We start from the raw sequence: 21,437 nt of genomic DNA, 5'->3' as shown, positions 1-21,437 counted from the left end.
TTTGTTGAATTCTGTCGAACATCAAAGCTATCCATAAGATGATTAACCTATTTTTCTCTTTAAATCTACTCTCTCAAGCTAGACATAAAGGTTGAATATCAAGTTTTACTTTTTCAAGTGGAAACCCTCATGACCCACTACTAAGGACGTCAAATTACTACTTTAACTTTATGCTTCTCTCTTGAGAAAGCACACAACTCAAAGGTATATAACATTAAATATACAATAATGAATTTAAACCACAATAATAACTAAGACCCACTTCAACTTAACACCATAATTTACTAATTGATAACACCCATTAAGTTAAACACAACAATTGGTCACATTATCAAACCCCCAAGGTTAGAGTTTAGCCAATCATAATGAAATGATAAAATTCAATACCTGCCACATTTTCTATAGTTCGGTAATATGAAGTTCAAAATTCAAAATCGAATAATATCTTCTCTATTTCAAAACCCAATTGAAGAACCTTGTTAAAATTAGTTGAAATCAATAATAGAAACGTTTTTTCTCTAACTTTTTTTCCTCACAATATATGAATGTTTTTTCTCTCTTCTAAAATCAATTTATACTAATTTGAAGTGTGTCTTTTTGGTCCATTTGGCGAGGAAAAGTCGGGCTTCGCCAACCCCTTGGTGACTCAATGATCGTCCTTCTATCTCACATTTCTTTTTCACCTTTTTTAAGCATTATAATTTCTGGTGATCCAACAAAGGATTACTGATTAATCTGTGATGCAACTTGTGGTCTTTTAGATCGTCAATCTGAACTCTCCCTAATCTAATTCAGTACTTCTGGTGACATGGTTTCCCTTCACCGATGTAGTTTGCGAGTCGCTGATAGAGAATGTAGTCCGCCAAAGATCCTCTTCTTCCAAGATCAATGTACTGTAACTTTAGGTGGGAAGAAGGTGACTTGGTATTCTGCCAAGTTCTCTCGGTGATCTTCAAACTTGCTTTTTTATCTTTTTTCAGCTCGTGTTGTCCTTGCTTTGTTTGTCCACCCATGTACCTGAAAATCAAGGATATCATATTAGTTCATGGCACAATTTAGGAATTTGAGGACACTAAACTTATCTAAAAAATCTTTTAATTAGTGCGAAACTCGGACTCATTGCAAATTATGGAGGAGAACTCAAGAAAAGGTCTAGAAAGGTGAAAAGGGCTAATACTAGTGATGATTATTTATAGTGATGGTAATTTCTATCTGTTGGTGATTCTATTATGGCTAAGAGGGTCTATAGAATATGTCTCACTTCCTTATCCCATAAAGTTACTTTGTTTGACTTGGTAGAGCTTAATATGTTAGATTTTAATGTTATCTTGGGTATGGAATGGCTTTACTCATGCTTTACTTTATTGGTGGTAGAACTCGTGTAGTCAAGTTTCAATTCTCGAATGAGCCTATCCTAGAGTACAATAAGGGAAATTCATGCTTAAGGGTTAGTTTGTATCTGATCTTAAATTTAGAGAGATGATTTCTAAGGGTTTCATTTACCATCTAGTTAGGTAGCTGGATGTAGATTCTAAAACCCCTTCTCTTGAGTTGGTCCCCATTTTAAATGAGTTTCTAGAAGTGTTCACGGATGATTTACCCGGCATTCCTCCCAAGCGGGAAAAAGACTTCGATATTGACCTTCTTCTAGATACACAATCTATTTCTATTCCTCCTTACCATATGGCTCCGACAGAACTTAAGGAGTTGAAAAAATAAGATGGATTTCTTATATAAGGATTTCATCCGATTAAGTATCTCTCCATGGGGTTCTCCAGTTTTGTTTGTCACAAAGAAAGGTGGTTTTCTTTTTATGTTTATCGATTATCAACTTTTGAACAATGTATCCATAAAGAATAAGTATCCTCATCCAAGGATAGATAATTTATATGACCAACTTCAAGGGGCAAGTTATTTCTCTAAGATTGATATCCAATAGGGTCGTCACTGGTTGAGGGTGAATGATGATGACATTCCGAAGATGGTTGTACAAACTTGGTATGGTCATTATGAGTTTTTATTTATGTCATTTGGATTGACTAATGCTTCGGTGTTGTTTATGGACTGGATGAATAGGGTGTTTAGAAAATACCTTGGTATGTTTGTGATTATGTTCATTGATGATATTTTGATCTACTCGAGGAGTCAGGATTAGCATATTGATCATTTGAGGATTGTGTTGTAATTTTTTAAGGACCAACAACTTTTGCAAAGTTAAGCAAATGTGAATTTTGGTTAAGGTTCGTAGCTTTCCTCGGTCATGTTTTTTCGAGTAAAGGTATTGAGGTAAATCCTAAGAAGATGGATACATTCAAGATTTGGCCTAGACCTCTAACTTCTTAGGACATTAGAAGTTTCTTAGGTTTAGTCGATTACTATATAAGGTTTATTGAGGGCTTCTCTTCAATTTCCTCTCCTTTGATGGCTTTGACTCAAAAGAAGGTTAAGATCATATAGTCTGAAGTGTGTGAGAAGAGTTACAATGGAGGCACAATAATATTTTGACATTCAAAGAAGTAAATGTTGGTAGCCACCTCTTCAAATCATGCAGAATACTAGTCATCCGTGAAGCAAGTCGAAAGTGTGCCCGGTTGAGATTAATAACCTACTATAGGAAAATATGTGATTTTTCTTTGAAAAGAAATATATCAACCACAATTTACAAAGATAATGTTGCATGTATAGCTCAATTAAAAGTATGATATACTAAAGGAGATCAGACAAAACACATTTCACCAAAGTTTCTTTTTACACACAAGATCCTCAACAAAATTGTGAGATAGAAGTTCAACATATCAGTTCAAGTGATAATCTTACCGATTTATTCACTAAGGCATTGTCAACATCAACGTTTAAGAAGTTGAATACAAGATTGAAATGTGTTTTCTTCTAGATATCAAATGAAGTTTTCATCAAAGGGAGTGAAATACGTGTTGTACTCTTTTCCTTAAACATGATTTTTCCCAAGTTGGGTTTTCCTAGTAAGATTTTTAACGAGGCAACATTTAAAGTGTATTATGAGACGTATGTACTTTGTTTCCTTCACTACATTTTTTTCCATTGGATTTTTCTTAGTAAGGTTTTAACAAGGGAAATTATCTATAAACATATAAGGGGGGATTTATCCATTGAATTGTGTGGATTATCCATTAGATTTATTCAAGACTTAATTGTATTTATGCATATATGCTTCCAAGGTGATAAGAACCCTTTTGGATACCTATTATCTACTAGTTTGTGACCTTTGGGGGTGATATCTCAACACTATATATAGACATATCATTCGCTATTTGGAAGACTCACTTAAATAGAAAAAATGTCATCTTCTGTAGCTTCATATCTTGTATTCTTCTCTTTATATTATATCATTATGAGCTTGATTTATAACCAAAAAAAATAACATATTGTAGTAATAGCGTAGAGAAATATTAGTAAAAATATAAAATATTTGAGTCTATAAAATATTGGAGTTCTATATTTTATTTTAATTTTATAAATTAAAAGAAAGAAAACAATTAGAAAAGAAGATTTTTCTAAATAAAAATAATTAATTATTATAATAAAGAGGAGAGATGAAAAGTATTTAATAGATTGTAATAATAGTGCGGACAGATAAATAAGATATTTTATATATATATATATGTGTGTGTGAATTTTACAAACCAAAATAAAGCATAAAATTTGAAAACAAGGATACACGATAATAGTGATGTTAGACATCATTCTTTTATTAGCCACCTTTATAAATTTCTGAATTGATATATCAATCGCAATTACAACTTTAAAATAATGGTCAAGATATAAAAAAATCATATTAATGCATAACCAATAGAAAACTAAAATTGCTCTTTTATTTTTGTACGTAATTTTTTCGTTTACTGTCCATTGATATGATGAATTTTTTTGGATTGTTGATTATATGGTTATGATCATTTGACAAATTTATCTTATGTTGTAGCTTATTTTCAATTTTCTACATTGAATAAATGAATTTTCAACAATTGTTATGTATAAAAAAATAAAAAAAAATTAATTTTACAAACTTACTATAATAAACATTTAGCTCGATGATCTGTGAAATTAACTCTCTTCATTGTGTTTAAAAAATCAAAGATTTCCTATACTATATTTTATATTATGTTATACTTTTTTTTTCAAGTGCATTAAGTCATTAACATATTAACATTTAATTCAAATCTATCAGTGTGTCGATTATTATTCTCAAAAATTAACACCGCTGTACAAGGTTAGACTGCCTCACTCTTTTGCATTGACATATATAGATAGCTAGGGATGAGCATTCGATGATTCAGTTATATTTTAATTTTTTTTATTTTTGATTCTTGATATTTTGATATTTCATTTTTTCGGTATTTATATCAGTCTCATACATAACCCACCCTCTATTGCCACAGATTCCTGCATTATCTGTAAAATTCACATGAGAAACACACATACTGGTGACACAAGTACATTTTGATCCAAGAATTCAGCCTAAAATTTTGCTTAAAAACGCATACAAAAAGTAACAAAAGAAAGCCTATACATTTGGAAGTTGGATTTCAGCCTTAGAAAACATATTTGTAATAAGACTAATATTTGAAAGGACTAACAAGAACACCATACCTATCAAAAATATTATTGGCGCATAATTGTAGGTAGTTCCCAATTAACTTACTATGAGTCGCACGAATGCATTCTGTCACGACCCAAATCCGGGCCGCGACTGGCACCCACACTTACCCTCCTATGTGAGCGAACCAACCAATCTAAACCTTAACATTTCAAGGTAATATCAACATAAAGTAATGCGGAAGACTTAAACTCATTAATAAAATCAATAACTATTATTATTCCCAAAATCTGGAAGTCATCATCACAAGAACATCTATGATCAAATTACTGAACTAAGAGTATTCTAAGAAGCTAAAAATACATAAGAAGCTAGTCCATGCCGGAAGTTCAAGGCATCAAGACTTGAAGAAGAAGATCCACTCCAAGCTAGAAGCATTAGCTCACCCTAAATTTCCGATGTAGTAAGACTGGCTTGAGTTACTGTTGAGTCGAAGATGACGGCACGTTTGCTGCACTCCACAAATAAAGAAGAAGAAAACAATAAAAGTAGGGGTCAGTACAAAACACGGGTACTGAGTAGATATCATCGGCCAACTCAAAATAGAAAACAGTATGTATTAAGCAATATCATAAAATCAACTAATATCCTTAGCATGCAGCATTTATAGTTACCAAAACCCTTGGTTACAACACCAAGCACATCAATGAGGACTCACACCTCCTCATCATACTCATTTGGGAATTTAGTTCATTAGATTGGATATATTAACATATTTCAAGATTCATTATCTTTATTCCCCTCGTGTCGATACGTGACACTCCGCTCCTCAATATACTATCCTGGTGTCGGAACGTGACACTCCGATCCTCATTCTATCCTGGTACCGGAACGTGGCACCCGATCCATATTCTATCCTGGTGTCGGAACGTGACACTCCGATCCTCATATACTATCCTGGTACCGGAACGTGGCACCCGATCCATATTCTATCCTGGTGTCGGAACGTGACACTCCGATCCTCATATACTATTCTGGTACCGGAACGTGGCACCCGATCCATATTCTATCCTGGTGTCGGAACGTGACACCCGATCCATATTCTATCCTGGTACCGGAACGTGGCACCCGATACCCTAATCTCACCACTTTCGTTCACCAAGCCTTCTTTTATACCAAGGCATCATCACTAACAAAGTAGATTAGAGTTTCTTTTCAAGATTTGGGATTCAATAGCTTCATCATGCTTATTTATTCACAATTACATAATCACATCATTCATGCAAGCATACAATTAAGCATATAGAAGGTTTACAATACTACTAACACATATCATTCGCTATTAAGAGTTTACTACGAATAGCATGAAAACCATAACCTACCTCCACCGAAGAATTGAAATCAAGCAAGTTAATCCTCAAAGCTTGGTGTTTTCCTCTTCTCTCGATCGTTTCTCTCTCTCCCTTCTTGTTCTTTATGTTTTCTTATTCAAACCCTCTTTCTTTTACCCTAATTAGTATATAATTAAGAATAAAAGATGGCAATAATACCCCACTAATTAACTTAAGGTTACCTCTTTTAACCCCCAAGAATTTGAGTTATTAATATAAACCCACGAAATATATAATTATAGCAGGAATAGTCCAAAATGCCCCTTTAAAACTTAACCAGAAATCCGACTCCAACTGGGATTACGCAAGCTGTGACGGGCCGTCGCGCCTGCGATGATCCGTCCTGCTGTCCGTCGCATAGTTCAGAAACTTGATTTTGGGTGAATGGCCTGTGACGGTCCGTCACACCTGTGACGGTCCGTCCTGCCACTCCGTTACGAAGTTCAGAGAGTCGATTTTCGATACCCAATTTCAGATTTTCTAAGTGTTTTGAAACGAGACCCTGCGACGGTCCGTCGTGCCCATAACAGTCCGTCGTTGGGTCCGTCGCCTCAGCCTGTTTTTCCAGAATAAAATCTGCTGCGCCAAAACGACTAAACAGGTCGTTACAATAGATACCAATTTACCCATCGTTCATCCCCGAACGATCAAAAGAAGGAAAACAAGGGCGAAAAGGAGTACCTGAATCTGTAAACAGATGTGGGTATTTTTCTCGCATATCCGCCTCCTTCTCCCAAGTGGCTTCTTCAACGGGTCGATTCTTCCATTGCACCTTGATGGATGCAATCTCTCTTGACCTCAACTTGCGAACTTCTCTATCTAAAATAGCAACAGGCTCCTCCTCATAAGACAAGTTCTCATCAAGCAAAACTGAATCCCAACGGATAATGTAGTTTCCATCCCCATGGTATCTTTTCAACATCGACACATGGAATACCGGATGTACTCCGGACAGCCCTGGAGGCAAGGCTAACTCATAAGCCACCTCTCCTACTCGCTTAAGTACTTCAAATGGTCCAATGTACCTTGGACTTAGTTTACCCCTTTTTCCAAACCGCATCACCCCTTTCATGGGCGAAACCTTCAACAAGACTTGTTCACCTTCCATGAACTCTAGGTCTCTAACCTTTCGATCTGCATATTCTTTTTGTCTACTTTGCGCCGCTAGAAGCTTTTCTTGAATAGACTTCACTTTCTCTATCAAATCCCTCAAAAGGTCAGTACCCCAAGGTCTAACCTCGAATGCATCAAACCAACCAATGGGAGACCTACATCTCCTCCCATACAATGCTTCAAATGGGGCCATATAAATACTTGAATGATAGTTATTATTGTATGAAAACTCCGCTAAGGGTAGGAAGCTATCCCAATGGCCACCAAACTCTATCACACATGCACGAAGCATATCCTCCAACACTTGAATCGTCCTTTCAGACTGACCATCGGTCTGAGGATGGAATGCAGTACTAAGGTCCAACCTAGTACCCAATTCCGCCTGCAATGTTTTCCAAAACATAGAAGTAAACTGCGTACCTCTATCTGATATGATGGATAGTGGAATCCCATGCAATCGAACGATTTCTGAGATATAGATCTTGGCTAACTTCTCTGCATTGTAAGTCACCTTTACCGGAATGAAATGAGCAGATTTAGTTAACCTATCAACAATCACCCAAATGGAGTCATACTTACCCATTGTCCTTGGAAGACCAACCACAAAGTCCATTGCAATTCTTTCCCACTTCCATTCCGGAATGGGCATTCTCTGAAGTGTTCCTCCGGGCCTTTGGTGTTCATACTTTACTTGTTGACAGTTTGGACACTTGGCAATAAAGTTAACAATATCACGCTTCATTCTGCTCCACCAAAAGTGTTGTTTAAGGTCACGATACATCTTGGTTGCACCCGGATGTATAGAATACCTTGAACTATGAGCCTCTGTCAGAATAGTGTTGATCAAATCATCGACGCGGGGTACACATACCCTTCCCTTGATTCTCAAAACACCTTCCTCATCGATTTGTGCTTCCTTAGCCTCCCCTCGCAATACTTTATCTTGGATTCGCCTTAGTTTCTCATCATCAAACTGTTTTCCCTTAATTTTGTCAAGAAAAGAAGCTCTTGACTCAACACTAGCCAACAATCCTCCCTTCTCATTTACTTCTAATCTCATCAAGTCATTAGCTAGAGTCTGAACCTCTCTAGCCAATGGGCGTCTAGAAGCTTGCAAGTGAGCTAGACTTCCCATGCTTCCCACCTTTATACTTAAAGCATCTGCTACAACATTCGCCTTCCCCGGATGATACAAAATAGTGATGTCGTAGTCCTTCAGTAGTTCCATCCATCTCCTCTGTCTCAAGTTCAAATCCTTCTGAGTAAAGACATACTGAAGGCTACGATGATCCGTGTAGACCTCACACTTAACCCCATATATATAGTGTCTCCATTGTTTTAATGCAAACACTACCGCAACGAATTCCAAATCATGAGTTGGATAGTTACGTTCATGCACCTTTAATTGCCTTGAAGCATAAGCAATCACACTCTTCTCTTGCATTAGTACTGCACCCAAACCAGAATAGGATACATCACAATAAACAATGAAGTTCTTACCCTCTACTGGCAAGGTAAGGATAGGTGCGGTAGTCAACAAAGTCTTGAGCTTCTAAAAGCTTTCCTCACATTCGTCCGACCATACAAATGGAACATTCTGCTTAGTCAAGTTCGTCAATTGGGAAGCAATAGAAGAGAATCCCTTGACAAATCGACGGTAGTAGCTAGCTAACCCAACAAAGCTCCTTATTTCTGACACATTAGTAGGTCTTACCCAATTCTTCACTGTCTCAATCTTAGAAGGATCCACCATCACTCCATCCTTAGAAACCACGTGCCCCAAGAAGGACACTGCATCTAGCCAAAACTCACACTTAGAGAACTTGGCATAAAGCTTTTTCTCCCTCAACATTTCCAATACCATTCTCAAATGCTCTTCATGTTCCTTCTTGCTCTTTGAGTATACCAATATATCATCAATAAATACGATCACAAAGAGGTCCAAATATGGCTTAAAAATCCCGTTCATCAAGCTCATGAACGCAGCAGGGGCATTCGTAAGACCAAAAGACATCACTACAAATTCGTAATGCCCATACCTCGTTCGAAAAGCAGTCTTTGGCACATCCATTGCCCGTATTTTCAATTGATGATAACCGGATCTCAAGTCAATCTTAGAGAAGACACAAGCACCTTGTAACTGATCGAACAAGTCATCAATGCGGGGAAGAGGATACTTGTTCTTTATGGTTACCTTGTTTAGTTGTCTATAGTCTATACACATTCGAAAACTCCCATCCTTCTTCTTTACAAACAAAACCGGAGCACCCCAAGGAGATGCACTTGGTCTAATAAAGCCTTTGTTCAATAACTCTTGAAGTTGTGTCTTTAACTCTCTTAACTCTGCGGGAGCCATTCTATAAGGGGGTATAGAAATGGGGCGTGTGCCCGGTTCGAGATCGATACAGAAGTCAATATCCCTATCTGGTGGCATACCAGGAAGATCTGCAGGGAACACATCCAGAAACTCACGGACTACTGAAACCGACTCAATCGAAGGCACTTGGGTAGTGTCATCCTTGAGATGTGCCAAGAAAGCTAAACACCCTTTACTAACCATTTTCTTAGCATGAAGAAAGGAGATGATACGCACCGGATTGGAAGTGTAGTCACCCTCCCACACTAACGGATCTGTCCCAGGCTTGGCTAACGTCACCGTTTTAGCATTACAATCCAAGATCGCAAATTGCGGAGAAAGCCAAGTCATACCCAGAATTACATCAAAATCATCCATTTCTAAGATAACCAAATCTACATAAGTATTGCTCCCCACAAAGTTCACCAAACAAGACCTATACACCTTTTCAACTACCACAGACTCACCCACCGGAGTAGAAACACGAATAGGCATATCAAGTAATTCACAATGTAAAGTTAGACCATTAGCAAATGAGGAAGATACATAAGAAAATGTGGATCCAGGATCAAACAATACAGAAGCCATGCAATCACAAACCAAAAGATTACCTGTGATGACAGCATCAGATGCCCCCGCTTCAGACCGCCCAGGGAAAGCGTAACAATGGGCCCTATCGTTCGTCTGTCCGTTGCCCCTACCTTGTTGTGATGTAGTGGCTCCAGTTTGCCCATCACCTCGGCCGTTTTGGTGACCACCATTTCCTCGACCACCACGTCCTCCAGAATAACGGCCTCTGTCATGACCACCTCTACCTCTAACATTTGGAGGTCTGTAACTCTGTTTTGGACAATATCTCTTAATATGTCCAATCTCCCCACATCCATAGCACTCTCTGGGTTCATGCATAGGTCTCTCAGAGAAGTGTTGACCGGTCGGAGGTGGACCCCCAACTACAGTATGTAGTGAAGACTGAATGGGTCGAACTGCGTAACCTCCGGAACCTTGTCCTCTAGAGTAAGAACCATTAAACTCACCTCCCTTTCGAAACCTTTTTAATGTCAATGTCGGGGTGAAGTCATCGGGCTTCACTCCTTCCACCTCTATCACGAAGTCTACCACTTCTTGGAAGGATTTTGTTGTAGCCGCTACCTGTAAGGCCGAAATCCGCAACTCTGATCTCAACCCCTTTACAAACCGGCGAATCCTCTCTTGTGGACTGAAACAAAGTTGCGTGGCATATCTGGATAGTGCACGAAACTTAGCCTCATATGCATTGACCGACATCCTACCTTGCTCTAGGCTCAAGAACTCATCCCTTTTCCTATCCCTCAAAGTTCGGGGGATATACTTCTCCATAAACAAGCTAGAGAATGAGGCCCAAGTCATAGGTGGTGCCTCTGTTGGTTGACACTCAATATGTGACCGCCACCACATTTTGGCGTTCCCTTGAAACTAATAAGTCACAAACTCCACATCAAACCGTTCTACTATACCCATCTTGTGTAGTAGCTCGTGACAGTCAACCAGAAAATCATAAGCATCCTCCGATTCAGCACCCTTGAAGACCGGAGGTTCCAATTTCAAGAACTTACTGAAAAGTTTGTGCTGATCATTTGTCATTATAGGCCCAGTAGTCAGACGTGGAAATGTGCCTATGTCCAATGAAGCCTCCATACGAGGAGCCATAGTGGCTGCATGTTGTACTTCTGAAACCGGAGGTGTTGGCGCAGAAAACACTGGAGGTGCCTGACCTTGATCAGACAACCCACTAAGATAGGCGAGAACCTGATTGATCATCTCTGGGGTAGGTTGGGGTGGCAATCCCTCATTCTGCACTTGTTCAGTTTCCCCATCCTCCCCTTCTCTTATTACTTCCTCAGTCGGTGGAGGAGTCACTGCCCTAGTATCAGATGGGCTAGGCGCTCGTCCTCTTCCCCTAGAGGACGTCCTCCCACGACCTCTACCACGGCCCCTTGCCGTTGTTCTTCCTCGAGCCACAGCCCCAGTGGCTGGCTCAGTTGTTTCTGGTCTGGCCGGTGTTGGTGTTGGCGTAGTCGTTGCTCTAGTTCTAACCATCAGCGAAAGAGAGTGAAGATGGTCAGATACCAATTCGTATCGCCTAGATACCAATTGGACTCAAGTAGTAGCACGAAAGAAAGAATGAAAGAGTGAAATTTTCCTAAAGTCTTATAGCCTCTCAAGGAAAAGTGAAGGCGTCCCCCTACCGTTCCTTAAGACTCTACTAGACTCGTTCTTGTGTGATGAGACCAACGAACCTAAGGCTCTGATACCAAGTTTGTCACGACCCAAATCCGGGCCGCGACTGGCACCCACACTTACCCTCCTATGTGAGCGAACCAACCAATCTAAACCTTAACATTTCAAGGTAATATCAACATAAAGTAATGCGGAAGACTTAAACTCATTAATAAAATCAATAACTATTATTATTCCCAAAATCTGGAAGTCATCATCACAAGAACATCTATAATCAAATTACTGAACTAAGAGTATTCTAAGAAGCTAAAAATACATAAGAAGCTAGTCCATGCCGGAAGTTCAAGGCATCAAGACTTGAAGAAGAAGATCCAGTCCAAGCTAGAAGCATTAGCTCACCCTAAATTTCCGATGTAGTAAGACTGGCTTGAGTTATTGTTGAGTCGAAGATGACGGCACGTTTGCTGCACTCCACAAATAAATAAGAAGAAAACAATAAAAGTAGGGGTCAGTACAAAACACGGGTACTGAGTAGATATCATCGGCCAACTCAAAATAGAAAACAGTATGTATTAAGCAATATCATAAAATCAACTAATATCCTTAGCATGCAGCATTTACAGTTACCATAACCCTTGGTTACAACACCAAGCACATCAACGAGGACTCACACCTCCTCATCATACTCATTTGGGAATTTAGTTCATTAGATTGGATATATTAACATATTTCAAGATTCATTATCTTTATTCCCCTCGTGTCGGTACGTGACACTCCGCTCCTCAATATACTATCCTGGTGTCGGAACGTGACACTCCGATCCTCATTCTATCCTGGTACCGGAACGTGGCACCCGATCCATATTCTATCCTGGTGTCGGAACGTGACACTCCGATCCTCATATACTATCCTGGTACCGGAACGTGGCACCCGATCCATATTCTATCCTGGTGTCGGAACGTGACACTCCGATCCTCATATACTATCCTGGTACCGGAATGTGGCACCCGATCCATATTCTATCCTGGTGTTGGAACGTGACACCCGATCCATATTCTATCCTGGTACCGAAACGTGGCACCCGATCCCCTAATCTCACCACTTTCGTTCACCAAGCCTTCTTTTATACCAAGGCATCATCACTAACAAAGTAGATTAGGGTTTCTTTTCAAGATTTGGGATTCAATAGCTTCATCATGCTTATTTATTCACAATTACACAATCACATCATTCATGCAAGCATACAATTAAGCATATAGAAGGTTTACAATACTACTAACACATATCATTCGCTATTAAGAGTTTACTACGAATAGCATGAAAACCATAACCTACCTCCACCGAAGAATTGAAATCAAGCAAGTTAATCCTCAAAGCTTGGTGCTTTCCTCTTCTCTCGATCGTTTCTCTCTCTCCCTTCTTGTTCTTTCTGTTTTCTTATTTAAACCCTCTTTCTTTTACCCTAATTAGTATATAATTAAGAATAAAAGATGGCAATAATACCCCACTAATTAACTTAAGGTTACCTCTTTTAACCCCCAAGAATTTGAGTTATTAATATAAACCCACGAAATATATAATTATAGCAGGAATAGTCCAAACGCCCCTTTAAAACTTAACCAGAAATCCGACTCCAACTAGGATTACGCAAGCTGTGACGGGCCGTCGCGCCTGCGACGATCCGTCCTGCTGTCTGTCGCATAGTTCAGAAACTTGATTTTGGGTGAATGGCCTGTGACGGTCCGTCACACCTGTGACGGTCCGTCCTGCCACTCCGTTACGAAGTTCAGAGAGTCGATTTTCGGCACCCAATTTCAGATTTTCTAAGTGTTTTGAAACGAGACCCTGCGACGGTCCGTCGTGCCCATGACGGTCCGTCGTGCCCATGACGGTCCGTCATTGGGTCCATCACCTCAGCCTATTTTTTCAGAATAAAATCTGCTGCTCAAAACGACTAAACAGGTCGTTACACATTCCCATCACCAGTGTGCGTTCTACGCACCGGTGACTGATATCACTATTCATATCACGAGTAAATCAATTATTTATGTAATCTACATATGTTCATGTATGTATACTATGTGGACACGTCAAAAACATATATGAAATAAAGAATGATGAAATAAGTCTAATTGATCCTTCTACTTGTATGTGTTTGTATTTTGAAAATTTCAACTTAGACGTTGTCACCTAAATCTATATCTCGTATGCCGCCATCCCCATTTCTTTTCCTCTTCTATCATGGCTTTCCCTAGTTTTCCCGACCCAGACCTACATTGTTCTCTTTCTCACCCTCCTCCCCCCCCCCCACCCACCCACCCCACACCCCCCAAACAATCAAATTAAAATCGAAATTGTGCAAAATAAATTGAGCAAAGGAAAATTTTGAAAATTTCTGATACACAATTGTCAGAAGAAATATTTTAATGAATATCCCACCTCTTTTGCTTTCAAAATTGTTCTTGATCTGTCCTTTTTTTTTCTAGGATAAAGTAATGAAATCTGATAGTTTTTAATGGTGAAAAGTAATTGTTAAATATCTTTATAAAATTAGATAAAGTATAAAATAGCATGCAAATAATAAAATATATTATTATATTTCAATGATGGGTATCAATGGAGGAAAGAATTTGAGAAGTTGTTCAAGTAACCATGAAGGGAGTAATTTAGTGGGAGAAAAAGAATAATAAATGATTTGCCATATAAGATATGATGTCGATGATGACATGGGTGTTTGAAATTCACAAAAAATTAAAGAAATCTAAAATTTAGAATTTCATCGAGTTTAAAGGTTCACTTGGCAAAGTGATGAGTCAAAAAATATAAAATACAAACTCATAGAAGTATAAAGACTATTTCATCTAATAAAGAAATGAATAGCAACTTCGCACTGCTTGCATTTGCAGGTGAATAGTAAAGTAATTCCTTAAGGGTCGTTTAGTTACTGTTAGAGTTATTACAGGTTTTACTTATGCAAATACAGTTATGCGTGTATTAGTTATGCAAATATTAGTTATGCAGGGTTCAGTTATATATATATTAGTTATGTATTAATTATAGGGTTAAGTTATGTAGATATTATTTTATTATGTAGAAATTACATTATATAATTAATTAACTATTCAATATTAATTTACTATAACTTAATATATGTTATTTACAAATAAAATAAATAAACAAATAGTTTAAATCTCCCTTAAAATAAGGAAATTCTCTTATACCTAACAAGGAATTTTGTATTTTTTTTTTCTCTGTGTCTTTTAATGTTTAAAACTTATAAAAGTAAAGTACTATTAATATAGTTCAAATACATTATATTATCGTATTTTATATAATGTAAATTACTATCAATATGATCAAGAGCGAAGCACATTGTACGAAGATAAATTCATTCTAACCCCTTTTGACGAAAAATTATATTTACACATGATTAGAATAATATTATCAACAAAATAAATATATATATATATGTAGATGTCGTAACCCCTCAAATTATTTCACGTATCATCTACAAATTTTCAACCCTTTATTAAAAAATTGACCTCTCATGATGCATATGTTTATTTCTACAGTTTTAATATAGAAAATTAATAAATATTAAATAAATTCACATTTTAAATAAAAATTAATACGTGATAACTAAATATGCAAATATATAATTATTATATATGCACTATCAGAATAATGCACTCCTATTCATAATAAATATTTTTTTATTTTAAATGAAAATAAATAAAAAGTTGTTTGTACAAAAACAAACGAAAATAGTTTGAGAAAACAGAATAGTTATATAACGCTTTCAATAAAAAAGATTTAAAATAAATTAATAAAAATAAATATGTAATTTATCTTTCCAATACACATATAACTAATACCTACATAAATCAAACTTATTTCACCTTCTATCCTACATAACTTGTAGGATAGATTAGCTCTTATTTATTATGTAGGATTACAAAAAAGATAGCCAAACACCGTATAAATAATATATGAATAACTATTATACAATATTTAAAACTTACCAACCGAACATGGCATAAGTCATGTTAACTTTTCGAACTAAAATTTTTTCTTTACCAAATACAGTAAACCTAATACAATATTTTATCATAAATAACATTGCCCTCTTATACCATAACCAAACCTCTTATATACCATAACCAAACGGCTCCTTAGTGTATTGTGGTCGAAGTTATACCTGCTCCTTTGTTAAAAGTTGTTCACAAGAAGCCTGTAACAAGAACATGACAAACAAGAATATGACCACTTGTAACATACTCAAAAGTATTGTGAATAGTTGAATTAAGTGCAGGTAGAACACAATACAGTTTCATCACGTGTATGCAAATTTGTTCGACTGTCCATCACAATCAAGTGATCAAGAAAGTAAACACACAAGATGAAAAGATGAAAACACTTCACATAGTTCTTTGCTACGCCCCCTATGATATTTTTCGACTTCCTAGACAAATTTTATACCACCCAAAAGAAAAGGAATTCTAAATTAGAATGAAGATGGCTAAAAACAGAAGAGCTCCTAAAAATCACAACTATGCTTCAGACGTACAACAGCCCACCCAACTCGATTTAAAAAATGAACAGTGCCAAAAGAAAAGAAATTCTATTGATATCACCAAATAAGCATATCAAACATTGGAACACACCACCAACCAATAAAATAGCATCAAACTTTGTAAGAAGTGATGACTCGCCACCCGGCCATTCTCTTTGCCTCTGGAGTTCGTCAAGAATCGTCTGCGCCATATATCATTTCCATACTTGCAGAGAGATCATTCGGCTCCTCACCATTGGACAGACGATTGATTGTAACATGACTACAGAGGACATAGGAATCAGTCTTTTAAAAGAAATAAGATTAGGGAACATTTCAATTTTGATTAGTCATCCAAGATCCAGAGGCGCTACATAGAGCATAAAGATAACAGCTAGGCCTACTACGCAGCGTATAAGCACACCAAGGAGTGCAACTAATTTTGCATAAAAATGTCAATTTAAGTTAGGTCTGCTGAAAACCCAATAAAGAATATTTTTCTCAGATGTCTGAGTTTGTTCTCCAGTCGTATACACCGATGATTATTTATTTTTGAGAAATATATTGGACGATCTGATTTATAAACATCAATTTCACTCTGAAGGACCTATTTTTTCATACTCAAAATATCATTCTAGGAAATCAAAGCAAGAAACAAAGATTCATGACATAAATAGAGGTGAAGAAATTTTCTAAATTTTCATGACTAACCTCTCAATATGAATCACCCATCAAACAACTTCAATGCACTTCGTTTCATGTATGCCTGGAACCTTCAAGTTGTTTTGTCCATTCCTGAAATCAAAGTTTATTTGATATCTTAAAACCCAATTTGAAATGATACAATAAACTTTTAACACCTAAATGAAAATAGAAGGCAGACAATTCAACATCTCAATGATCAATTGCAATACTGAAGCCACCTTGATGTTTTAAGAACCCAAAAAAAAAAAGCAAAAATGAATAACACCGAAACTGATAAAAACATAAAAAGAAATTGTGAACAAAACGGGAAGAGGAAGAAGAACATAGCTGAGGGCTGAATGTGAAAACAATAAATAGAAAAACAGAAAGCACAGTAAATAGAGAGGGGTGAGATATGAACAACCGGAATAAGTTTGAGGTGGGTATCATGAACCTTTTTTAAGATAACTGCATCTCAAGTTTTTAGTGGACCTCGTTCCTCACTTGTTTGAAAGAGGTTCAGATTGCATTCAACACTACATACGGTATTCTATTACGACCTTCACCAATCTTTTGCTTAATTGTACAGTCAGATGCCCGCTCACCACACACCGGCATTACCTTGTCTTAATGTAGAAGCAAACACAGCTCTACATTGACCACACCTGTTTAAAAGCTTTGCAAAAAACCTGAAGACACTAAAGCGAAATGGTGGTTACAATACTTTTGTAAAGAAGTTGAAAGTAGCAAAAAGAAATGAAGATTTTAATTAACTCAAGTTGTATGACCTATTATCAACACCAAAGATTTGCATTCTAAGAATAGTTTCTACTTTCTGGTATCATGTTTATTGCAGTTGCCTTTACTCTTGACGTATCAAATGTTCAAATTAAAATTACAAAATCAAACTGAAGCTTTGAAGTAAAAAGAAAGTTAACAACAATTCTTGTTCATATGGTATTTAAGCTTGAAAACGAGCTCCATATGTACCACAAACAACCTTAAAAGGAAAACCATAAGCAAAGTAGAAACAAATGGAAGAGAAGGAAAGGAAACTGGGGGACTCAAACAGACTCAACAAAGTATTGACTATTGATGTGAAGAAAGAGAAGTGTGGAACAGGTGTCTCAAAAAAATATGTGTGTACTTATATCAATTGAAAACAGAATCTTTCCTATATTCGGTTTACAAGGGTAACCCTGGACGACAAAGGATTTGTAGACCGGTACTTAATATAGAGTTAGAAATTTATATATTCTGGACCATAGTAGCATATATATCATGCAAGTCGACCTTTCAGAGGAAGGAACTGATCAGTCTTTTCATATGTTCTATTGTTCTCTGCTACTTCATGGTTGAGGGAAGGGTTTGGAGATCAGAAGGTTGGTGAGAGATGTCTCTATGCTTGCATACGAATAGATAATACATGGAAAAGCATACAGTTGATAACCCTACTTCTATGGATAATACAGAAGCATATAGTTAAGAAAAAAACCTACTTCTAGAAAAGCAGATTCCAAAAGGAACAGTTAAAGAAACTATACCAAAATCATAAATACCAACTGATGAATAAATCAGACGAAAAAATCAAATAGCAAAATTAAGAGAATAAAACCATGTAAATGAGCTTATAAATCAAATAAACTCTACATAGGTCGAGGTCTGAATTTGAGGATACTACCCAGACAACACATGCAGCCATGACAATTTAACACTCATTAGCTACACTCCACTTCCCCTCCACTTTTCCATTAAGAGTTGTGCTTTTCACTTTGTCAACCATCAGACTCGAAAATTTCCACAGCTGTACAAGATTAAATAGTTCACACTCTTTTGCTTTGGCAAATGTAGCCCCACCGTCTGTTGCCACAGAATCCTACATTATATGTGAAAAAATGACAGGAGTACATTCTTATCCAAGAATTCCTGCTTTATATGCGAAAAAATCACACGAGGAAGCGCACACAGTTGACAAAAGTACATTCTTATCCAAGAATTCCTACATAATATGTGAAAAGATCACAAGAGGAAGCACACACTGTTGGACTTTGCTCAAAGAATGCATACAGAAAGCAAACAAGAGGAAGCCTATATATTTGGAAGTAAGATCTCAACATCAGCAGAAAATATTCGCAATGCAACTTATATCTGAAAGGATTGTCCAAAGCTCCAGACAAATCTGCCAAACTAAATTTAAGAATTAAAGCAGTTTTAGTTACAGAACTAACAAAACATGAAAAATGGAACAAGATGTGCGAGCACAATGAAGGCATTACCAATTAACCATCAAAATAATGTTCTGGTGAAAGATTAAAGCATGCAGATTTGCACAATAAAATGATTTTGTTAACACAACACAGAGCTATTTGATCCCCTGTGACCCATATGGGTCGAGGACAGAACAAAAGCAGAAAATTCTACTATTAAATTTAAAAGCTCATAGCACAGCTGAAGCTACATATAAAATCGAACACAGAAGGATATGTTAATGGCTCTAGGCCACTACCGACTACCTAATGACCGCTAAAATACTATAGCAGCCAATTAAAACGAAAAACCCAAACTAATGACTAGACTATACAGCCCAAAACTACAGCCTAACTAGATCTACTTTTCTGCTAGAATTAAAGGACCTAAACAAGGAAATAGTATAAATTACTTTGCCAACTCGTCCTTCCCCTTGAAAAAATAAGGGAAGATTCACGAGCCGGGAGCAAAACACGAACTTAAGACTTCATCGTTGTTGTCATCATTGAAACATCCATAATTAATCACGGCCAGATCGATCGATCCTAAGAATACGCCTCAAGTCGCTTGTAGCGTGGAGGTTATGTTGAGTTTCCTTCTTGAAGAAAGCCGGCACAGGCAAAGAGCTCGGTGGCGGCGAAGAGGAGAAACCCGATCCAGCATAGAAATGAGCAATCGTTATGTTCTTAGGCACCATATCCGGCTCTGGACCCAGCCGATCTGTAGTGGACAACACCAGATCTTCACCAGTGACAAGTTTGGTTTCCTTCAACACTTGACCTCGCTTCAGAATTTTCACCTCTCCCATCACTATATGTGGATTTTTAGAACTAGGAGGAGAGGTGGAGAAGTTAGCAGATCCATTTTTTTGAGGACTTCTCTTTCTTCGGTTATTCTTAGGGTTAGGGTTAGGATTTGGTAGAGGGTTAGAAGTTGAATTCCGTCGTGATCTCATAGGTTGACGATAACCTACATGAGGTTTGAGAATATGTTGTGGATGAAGAAGGGCAACTCCGGCCATCGCAATAGATCGGATGAAAAAAAATAATTGAGATACAATAATGAAAGAAAGAAGAGAAACAGGTTTATTTATGGAGTCGGCTAGGAATAAAGGGGGGAAGGCTTATAAAGAAATCAAAGGCGGTGTTGAAAAATAAACTAAACATAGGAAATGACGTGGATGTAGTTGAACGGTTCGTATTAAAATATACGCGCATCTAATAACGCGTCCACATTTCTCTCTTTTTCTTTTCCTTTTCCTTTTCCTTTTCCTTCATTGAATGGGAAACTGCTAGGAAAAAATATTAGTACGTTTTAAAACTAAAGTAAAATAAAATAAAAAACATGAAAGATGATAGCAATCGATCGATCAATCAATCAATATATATATATATATAAAAATAAGGACCACAGGCAAAGTGATGGCACCTCTCTTTTTCTTTTTTCTCTATTATTTGATATTTTTTCTTTTTTCTATTCATGAAATAATTTGTTTATTAATTAAAAAAATTTAAGTATATTTATTATTTTAATTATATAATGAGTTAAAAAAAAACCACCATCTATTGATATTCTCACTTAAATAGCATGTTTTTTCAATTTCCTTCTAACTATTTTTATGGATTATCGAATCTATAAATATCTATCATTTATAGATATGTTGAATGTTCATTTTCATTTTTTCATTCTTTCTTTTTAGTAGTATAGGTTTTAAATTTTCTTTTCTTTGTCTTTTTATTCATCAATCATGTACATAATAAAAAGAAGACATAAAAAAGATGATGTCACAATATGACCTTCACTTTGATGAAGATCATAGATATATTCTTCAAAGATTCATCACATTATTTGGTATAAGTTCAACAAAATGAAGAAGGAAGCATAATTATCTTGGAGATTTTGGAAGATAGAGTCATAGTAGTATAAAAGTTTGAATGATTTCCAAACATTTTGAAAATTCATTGTTGTATTATTTTCATTCCAATTAATATTATTCTATTTTCTTTTCTTTTATTTCTTTGATTTGAACAAAAAAATGAATATTCTATTCATTGTTGTTATCGTTGAAGATGAAAAGATGCACATTTTTTTATTATTTATATATACGTCAATTTATAGCTAATTAATATTTTAAATTTTGTCATGATTGAATTAAAAGTATACTACCTATGGTACATTTCTTTTTATATCTACTGGATATTGTTGTCCCTTATAATATATGATGTGGTCTATCATATTAGTAATCAATCACAAAATAAATGAATAAATCTTATTTTTAGTATTAAATTTTTCCATTTGTTT

The 21,437-nt window shown here is 36.4% G+C and overlaps 1 protein-coding gene and 1 long non-coding RNA gene across 3 annotated transcripts; both read right to left on the bottom strand.

Annotated features, from left to right (window-relative positions):
* Positions 1-15,543: 15,543 nt before the first annotated feature.
* Positions 15,544-19,287, bottom strand: LOC138337633 (uncharacterized). Of its 2 annotated transcripts, none has more exons than XR_011211002.1 (4): positions 17,344-19,287; positions 16,917-17,000; positions 16,318-16,488; positions 15,544-15,884 (listed from the first exon to the last, which is right to left on the bottom strand). It is a non-coding gene; the product is annotated as an uncharacterized lncRNA (long non-coding RNA). The 2 variants fall into 2 exon arrangements; XR_011211003.1 differs by having other exon boundaries at positions 16,325-16,488; positions 17,344-19,163.
* Positions 19,288-19,350: 63 nt separating this feature from the next.
* Positions 19,351-20,249, bottom strand: LOC101261347 (uncharacterized). The gene has a single exon (XM_004244894.5). The coding sequence runs from the start codon at positions 20,155-20,157 to the stop codon at positions 19,657-19,659; it is 501 nt and encodes a 166-aa protein (XP_004244942.1). The 5' UTR covers positions 20,158-20,249; the 3' UTR covers positions 19,351-19,656.
* Positions 20,250-21,437: the final 1,188 nt, after the last annotated feature.

This window comes from Solanum lycopersicum, chromosome 8 (genome assembly GCF_036512215.1).
Source record: "Solanum lycopersicum chromosome 8, SLM_r2.1".
NCBI classification, from domain to species: domain Eukaryota; kingdom Viridiplantae; phylum Streptophyta; class Magnoliopsida; order Solanales; family Solanaceae; genus Solanum; species Solanum lycopersicum.
Note: the sequence above shows the minus strand (reverse complement) of the source record. Positions and strands in the feature narration are given on the sequence as shown.

Coding starts and splice junctions, on each gene's coding strand:
- LOC101261347 (XM_004244894.5), bottom strand. CDS start 20,157: ATGGCCGGAGTTGCCCTTCTTCATCCACAACATATTCTCAAACCTCAT.